The 7,422-nt window shown below is 66.7% G+C and overlaps 1 protein-coding gene across 1 annotated transcript in view; it reads left to right on the plus strand.

Moving 5' to 3' along the window:
- Nucleotides 1–193: 193 nt before the first annotated feature.
- The window catches only part of ABR (active BCR-related), a 26,441-nt gene continuing 19,212 nt past the window's right edge, over nt 194–7,422 (plus strand). Inside the window, exons 1-5 of the mRNA XM_009278166.2 lie at nt 194–307; nt 2,160–2,264; nt 2,928–3,113; nt 3,950–4,057; nt 4,820–4,880. Of these exons, the coding sequence (XP_009276441.1) occupies nt 194–307; nt 2,160–2,264; nt 2,928–3,113; nt 3,950–4,057; nt 4,820–4,880 (574 nt within the window). The remainder of the gene's footprint in view (nt 308–2,159; nt 2,265–2,927; nt 3,114–3,949; nt 4,058–4,819; nt 4,881–7,422) is intronic.

Raw genomic sequence — 7,422 nt, forward strand, 5'->3', positions numbered from 1 at the left:
CGGCGGCTGGGACACCGAGGCGGAGGGCCGGAGCTGGGGCAGACAGGAGCACCGGGGATCCCATAATGGCTCCTTTCATCCCGCGGCGGTGGCCGGCATCCAGGGCTGAGTCAGGCTGGGCAGGTTCGGCCGCGTGAGCCCCTTGCCTGGAGCCTCGCGGGGTCCCCTCCGCCGCCCCGCTGCCCGGCCAGCCATGGAAGAGGAAGAGGAGGCCATAGGGTACCTGGATAAAGTGCTGGAGGATGAAGATGACTCTGAGCCGGGAACCCCCACCAGCCCCGGGTCTCCGTTCTCGGCCAGCAAGAAGGTGGGCGGCAGGGGCACCCCGCTCCCACGCTGGGCAGCGGTGGGGGGACAAGGGGCATCTTGCTGGTGCTGGTGATGCCCAGATCTCGGGGCAGCTTCTGGGTTGGTGCGGCATGTGCTGGTGGGGGGCAGAGCTGGGGGGGCAGCGGGAGCATCACCACAGCCTGGCCACCCCCCTGGGACTGCCTGCAGCTGGGGGCACGGGGCAGGGCTGCACCAAGCATCAGGTGCAAAGGGCTCAGTGGGTGCTTGCACAGAGCGGGGTGAGCACCCGGCCTTCCTCCCGTGGGGGAGTGGTGGCAACGCGTGCTGCTGTGGGGGGGCTGTGTGGCTCAGCAGAGCTGGTGCCGGATGCTCAGGAAGGGGCTGGACCGTGCTCTGCCACTGCTCCACCGCACGGCCACCGGCAAACCCCCTAAACAGCCCCAAACCCTGGTGCTGGGGGGTGACTCTGGGGGGACCCCTATGCTGGCAGGCGCAGCCCAGCACCCTTCTCTTGCCTGCCCTGCCGGGGGTGCCTGGGTGCCCCCAGGGGGCTGGCATGGGGATGGAGGAGGGCTCTGGCCCCACTCTCCCTGGGGTCTCCTGCATGGGGTGGCCGCCAGACCCTGCTTTAGGGATGCTCCCCTGGGTCATGGGGGTCTGGTCAGCATCGTCCCCGTGAGGCGCTGCGGGCCCCAGGCATGGACGGGCCCCTTATCTCCCCGGCTCCCGCACAGGGCCCAGGCTGAGGGAAGCAGGAAGAGCCCGTGACTAATCGGTGGCAAAGAGCCCGTGAGCTCCCAATGCACAAAACTGCCCCCCCAGTGCACCCCACTGCTGCGCCGGCCACCACAGCCTGGCCTTAACGGTGCAGCCTGGCGGGGAGCCACGGGGTGGCCACTCTGCTTGGCACAGCAGCCCCGGGACTGGCTGGTGGATGCCGGAGCGGGATGGGAAGATGCTGATCTGCGGCTGTGCCCATCATGGGACCGTGCACCCCTGGGTGTTTGCAGCTGCCAGGCACAATGGCCAGGGCTGGCAGGGGCAGGCAGTGCAGGCAGGGGTGAAACAGCACCAATACACCCCCAAACTGTCCCGAATGGCTCATTGCCCAGAGCAACTGATGTCCCTGTGGCTCTGCTTGGTCCCTGTCTGGGTGGCAAAGCCCGGTTCCTGAGTGTGATTTTTAGGACAAACAGTGCTGTGGAGGAGGCCAGGGCACACCGGGCGTTTGAGGCAGTCCAGGGGCTGGGGCATCCATGTCTGGGTGCTGGCAGAGCCTCGCTGGGGGTCCCGGAGCCCACCAGCCTGGCTAGCATTGCCTGTCTCCCTGCTGTGAGGGTTGTGCCGCTGGAGCATCGGTGCTGCAGCAGACACGGGCACGGGCTGAGCCACCGTCGGCTGGAGCGGCAGCGGGGGCCCGCACAGGCTGGGACCTGCCCCGGTGCCCGCGGGCAGTGACTGCTGGGGTGGCACTTTCCTGGGAAAGCCTCGGCTGGGGAAAAGGGTGGTGCTGGATCACGTGGCAGCACCATCCACTGCCGGGCATGATTTCACCGAGTGCCTCTGGACTCTGCCCTGGGAGAGTCCTGCCGTGCTGCGCACCACCCTGGAGTGCTGCCAGCAGCACCGGGCTCCTGGCCAGCTGGGAGCAGGGAGAGGAGCGAAGCCAGCACAGCCCGTGGCTTCCCAGCTGGCTCCAGGCTGGCTGTGCCGCCCAGCGGGCACGTGCCCAGCCCTTGCCGTGGAGCGTCCCCGACGCTGGCAGGGACACATGCCCATGCGGGGATCCTGGGGATGGGCTGGAAGGATGAGGGGTTTCCTCCTGTGCCAGTTGCTGGCTCAGCCGGGTTCCTTGCTGTGTTGCACAGGGCGAGCGAGATGCTGGCAAAGGCCTGGAGATGCGGAAGCTGGTGCTCTCTGGTTTCCTGGCCAGCGAGGAGATCTACATCAACCAGCTGGAGGCCCTCTTGTTGGTGAGCACAGCCCCCAGCCTGGGCACCCACCCGGCACCCCCTCGTCCCCCAGCAGGGGTGGGTGGATGGGTGGGTGGGTGGATGGATGGATGATGGATGGGAGTAATTTCTTCCTGGACAGCCTACCCTGGGCAGGTCTGGCCTGGGTGCTACCTGGGCAGGAGCAAAGCTGCAGGAGCCATGCCGGAGCCAGCCTTGCTGTGGTCTGGCCACCCCCGTCTCACCTCCCCCCACTGCCAGCATGCCTGGCAGGGAGGTATTTATAGCCCCGCTTCCTCTTGTGAATTCATTGGCCCTCATGGTGGAGATGCTGTTGCACAACGCGGGGGTCACTGCTGCCACGGATGGGGAAGTCTGCGGGGATGCAGAAGCCGGGAGCAGCCCCTCGGTCCAGCTGCTGGCCGGGACCCGTCCCGGGCAGCCCTCACTGCCGGCTCAGATCCTCCTCATCCCCAGCATCCCCAGGCTCCTGCGCCAACAGCATTAGCGTGGCTGCAGAGGAGGCAGCCGTTGCTGCCTGCAGGTGCGGTGGCAGGGCTGGGCTGAGCTGCCTGCGGGGTGTGGGTCCGGGCTGCCATGAGCCGTGGTGTGGGGCTGGAGTAGTCTTGGGGTCGCTTCTCCTCCCAGCCCTCATCTCAAATGCTCTCCCTTCTCCTTCGGCAGCCTATGAAGCCACTGAAGGCCACGGCCACTACGTCGCAGCCTGTCCTCACCCTCCAGCAGATCGAGACGATTTTCTACAAGATCCAGGACATCTACGAGATCCACAAGGAGTTTTACGACAGCCTGTGCCCAAAGGTGCAGCAGTGGGACAGCAACGTTACCATGGGCCACCTCTTCCAGAAGCTGGTACGCGCCTTCCCCAGGGCTTGCTCTGCTTGGAAGAGGAGGAGGGCTGGGGAGATGGAGCACCATGCTGCGGGGCACGGCTCCACGGCATGGCTCAACTCATGCCCTGCCACAGGCTCGCCGGTGGCCGTGGGACTTGTTGCATCCCTCCCTGCAGCAGCCACTGCTGCCTGCCCAAGCCCTCCCATCCTGAGATGGGAGTTAATGCAGCCTCCATGCCCCTTGCTGTAGCGGGGATGCCCACAGCTGGCGGGTCCTGGGTGCAACCGTGGCAGGGTTTTGGCTGGAGGTGCGTGGTGTGGCTTTGCTGCAGGGCTGGCAGGAGCCCAGGCGTGCGGGTGACTCTCTGGGGAGAGGCAGGGGGTCACTGCCTCTTTGCCCCCGGCTGCCTGCAGGCGCTGTGGCGGTGGCTCCCCGGGGTCACGCTCTGGGTCCTGCCGCTGCTGCTTCAGACTTGTGATGGGAGCACAGACTGTGCCCGCGGGTGCCGTGGCCATGGCCGTGTCAGGGAGGAGAGGAGGAGAGGGCAGGTCTAAGGGTGCTGGGAAGCAGCTGTAGCTTCAGCCTCCACTGTCCAGGCACCCATTGGCTTTCCGCTGGATTTCAGAGGTTTGTGGGGGCACAGGGCTGGGCCAGAGCCCCACCATCCTGTCTTGGGCTAGGGCTTTCCCTGTGGGGCCAAGCATGCAGCCCCCCAGCTGGCTATGGTCTGGCAGAGTGTCCTGCTGGGAGGGGACAGCTCTGGGCAGTGTCCCCTCGGCAGCTGCCTGGCCCCTCGCACTGTGGGGGGGCTTCAGCATCCCGCTGGGTGCCCGGCTAACCCCCGCTCCCTGCAGGCCAGCCAGCTGGGGGTCTACAAGGCCTTTGTGGATAACTACAAAATTGCACTGGAGACCGCGGAGAAGTGCAGCCAGAGCAACTACCAGTTCCAGAAGATCTCGGAGGTAAGCTGGACTGGGGCTGAGCTGGGGGGACAGGCTGCCACGGCTGGGCTGTCCCAGTGCAGGACAGAGAACGCCGTCCCCGTGGCCGAGCTGACTGTGTGTGCCCCGCAGAGATGCTCTCCCTGCCCTGGGGACTCTCGGGGACCGTCCCTGGGGTAGAGCCAACAGCGGCTGTGCCGGAGGGTCATGGCCTCTGGGTGTTTTGGGGGTTTGCCTCCTGTCTCATTCAAACTCAGGTTGGGCTCAGCCCTCGCTGCCATCATTTCTGGGATGCTGGGGCAGCCTGCACCCGCTCACCCCATTCAGTGAGTATGGGTGCTGGGTGCTGGGCACCTGTGGCTCATCTCCTGCTGGCTGCATCTCCATGCCTGGCTCCCCTATAGAAACAGGGACCTCCGTGGCCGCAGCCCGGCTCCCCGCTCCCTCCAGCCCCTCCACAGCAGGGCGGTTCAGCTTGGTGGGACCAGCGGTCTCCCCACACTAGCTGTGGGTGCCCTGCTCCAGGGAGACTCATGGGGCACGTGGGGTCCACCATGTCCCAGCTGCTGGGTGCAGCCAGAGCTGCTCCCGGCCAGGCAGCATCCCGTACAGTCCACACCTCCACCCCAGCACCCACGTGTGGCCTCCAGCAGGGCCAGGCTGGGGCCAGGGGGAGATATCAGGGTGCAGGAAGGGTGGGGGGCACCCCATGACCTTGAGCAATGACCTCCCCCCCCACCCCAGTCCCCGGTGGGCTGCTCTGATGGGCCTTTCCCTCCACAGGAGCTGAAGGTGAAGGGCCCCAAGGACTCGAAGGAGAGCCACACATCCGTCACCATGGAGGGTACGGCAGGCGTGGGCGTGGGGAGGGGGATGCAGCCTTTTGTCTGTGCGCGGGACCGGCATGGATGAATTACTGAATGGCTCCCGTGAGTGGAGCCCTTTGTGTTCCCATGTGCGGAGCCAGCAAGGATGGCGGGGAACGCAGCTCTTTAGGATGCTGGGGGCGTGCAGCAGCCCCCCACCCCCTGCCCACCCCCTCCTCCGGGCCGATGCCCTGCTGCAGCCGGGCTGAGCTGCCGCGGGGTGGCAGAGATGGCTGCGCGGAGACGGGGCTGCCATGGAAATCCTCATCGTTGTCCGGCTCTGCTGTAACTGCACCTACGGTGAGGTGGGGGGGTGCGGCTCCAAATTCGGGTGCTGGTGGGGAGCGATGCTGCGGGGATGCTGGCCCGGGGCTGGCTGTCCTTGCCGGGGGGGTGGAGGCTGCGTCGTGCTCTGCAGCCTGAAGTTGGGAGCGTCTTTGTTCCAAGCTCTGTTGAATCATCTTGGCTCCGACACATGCGGCCACGCGCTCGCCTTCCCCGCCAGGCAGGGGCTCGTGCCGGTGGGGGGGTGGCGAGGGCCTGGGGCGGGCGGGGGGAACCCCCTCTGCCTGGGCTGTGCCGTGGGGAGGGGTCCCCGTTTGCTCGCCGGAGGCTGTGAGCATCGTGGGGCTGGAACGCCCATCTCTCCGCAGCTGGAGAGAAGAGGCACCGGGCATCCCTGCCTGCTGATGCGTGGCCCCATGCTGCCCACCTGTGGGTCCTGGGCTGGCGTGACTGTGCCGGCAAGGAGCCCAGTGCTCCTCCCTTGTGCCGGGACAGCCCCACCCAGGGCTCCCCGGTCCTTTGCACGTGCCTGTAGCGATTAGGGTCCATCCTCGCCGCGGGTCTGGGGTGGGGAAAGGGGGGGACACCCTTCCTGCCCCCTCCATCCCAGAGCAGGGCTGTCACTGGCTGCTGCAGGAAGCGGGGCTCCGGTTTTACTCTCTGGCATGGAGTCATGGGGGATGCAGCCTCCCATTCGGGGTCCAGCCCCATGTCCTCACCTCCCGAGCAGAGACCTCCTGCTTGCCAGGACAGGGGGTCCCTCTCTCAGGACCGGGCGCCACGAGGCAGCACCATCCGGGGGAATGGGAGCACCTCCTGGGATGGGAGCCCCCCGTGGCTCATAGCGCAGGGTGGGGCGGGCAGCACCTTTCCCTCCTCTCCCCCAGCCCGAAGCCTGGCCCCGCTTGGCCCCAGCAGTTTGGGGAAGCAGTCCGAAGTGAAGGGAAAATGCAGAGGCATTGGCCTGGGTGTAAGCAGCCCAGGGAGACATGCGAGCGGATGGGTGCGGGGAGCAGCACCGTGGTTGTGCTCTGTGCCTTCGCCCACCCAAAGAGCCAGGGAGGAGGAGGGTCGAGCTGCTTGGGGTGAAACATGCCTCTGAAGAGCCCCTGGGGCCAGTTTCCCACTGGGAGGGTGTGCAGCAAGAGAAAGGGGGTGTCTGTACCCCGTGTGTGGGGCAGCTCAGTCCCCCTGCCCCGGATGGAACTGCACATGCAGGGATGGGGGGCTGCAGGGAGGGGACACGGGGCAGCGGCGTTGGGATGATGCCTCGGCCCCTGGGGTCTCTGTAGGTGGGGGTTTTGCTGCTGACGAGCAGGCTGGGTTCCCCTTGCACCCAGGGCCGGCCAGGGCAGGGGGATACAGGGTGCTTCATGGGGTGGCAAAGCCCCACAAGCGCAGGTGGTGACAGGACCCACCGCTAAGCCAAAAGGGAAACTGAAAAAGCTGCCAACTGTTGGGGGTGACAAGCGGCTCTTCCGCGCCACAGCCACCGCACGGCAAGCTGGCGGTGCCGGAGCCCGCGCTGCGCCTGGGGAGGTTCTTCACTCCAGACGGGGATGTGCTGACACAGTTGTGGTGGGGACGTCCCACAGCTGGTGGCAGTCGGGGCAGAGCGGTGTTTGTGACGGCCCCTCCGGCTTTGCCACCTGTGACCTGTGGCAGCAGAGGGGAGGAGGACATGGTGTCTGGGTCGGTGTCCCCATCGTGCCCCATCCCAGGGCAGGGACAGACCTTGCCAGCACGGGGCCGTGGCTGGAGCAGAGCACCATGCGGGAAGTGCCATGCGGCAAGCGCCATGCGGCAGTTGTCCGGGCTTGTCACCCCAGCGGGGACCTCACAGGCGCCCGTGCTGCTGGCGAAACCCCTCAGGAGCAGCCCCAAAATCAAGTGCCACATCAGGCACCGGCCAGAACTGGGCTCTGCCCTTGCTCCGCACACCAGCCCGGCCATGGTTTCTCCTGCCTCTGGCGCAGCAGGGCATGGGGCTGCGGCATTGAGCCTTGGCTCACCACTGCTCTGGGCAGTAACGTGACGGTCCAGCTGTCGCTGGCTCCGTGCAGAACAGACCCCAGATGCTCACCCAGGGCTCCATGCAGACCTGGGGGTCTCTGGGCATCTGGTCTCCCCTCCTTGCCCCCGTGGGGTGCGGTGCTGGCTCTTGTGGGTGGGAGAGGGGCTGGGGCCGCGGCGGCGGGTGGCTGCTGACGCCTCCTCTCTCCCCACAGCGCTGCT

The sequence above is a fragment of the Aptenodytes forsteri genome, unplaced genomic scaffold (genome assembly GCF_000699145.1).
Source record: "Aptenodytes forsteri isolate BGI_AS27 unplaced genomic scaffold, ASM69914v1 Scaffold66, whole genome shotgun sequence".
Lineage (NCBI taxonomy): Eukaryota > Metazoa > Chordata > Aves > Sphenisciformes > Spheniscidae > Aptenodytes > Aptenodytes forsteri.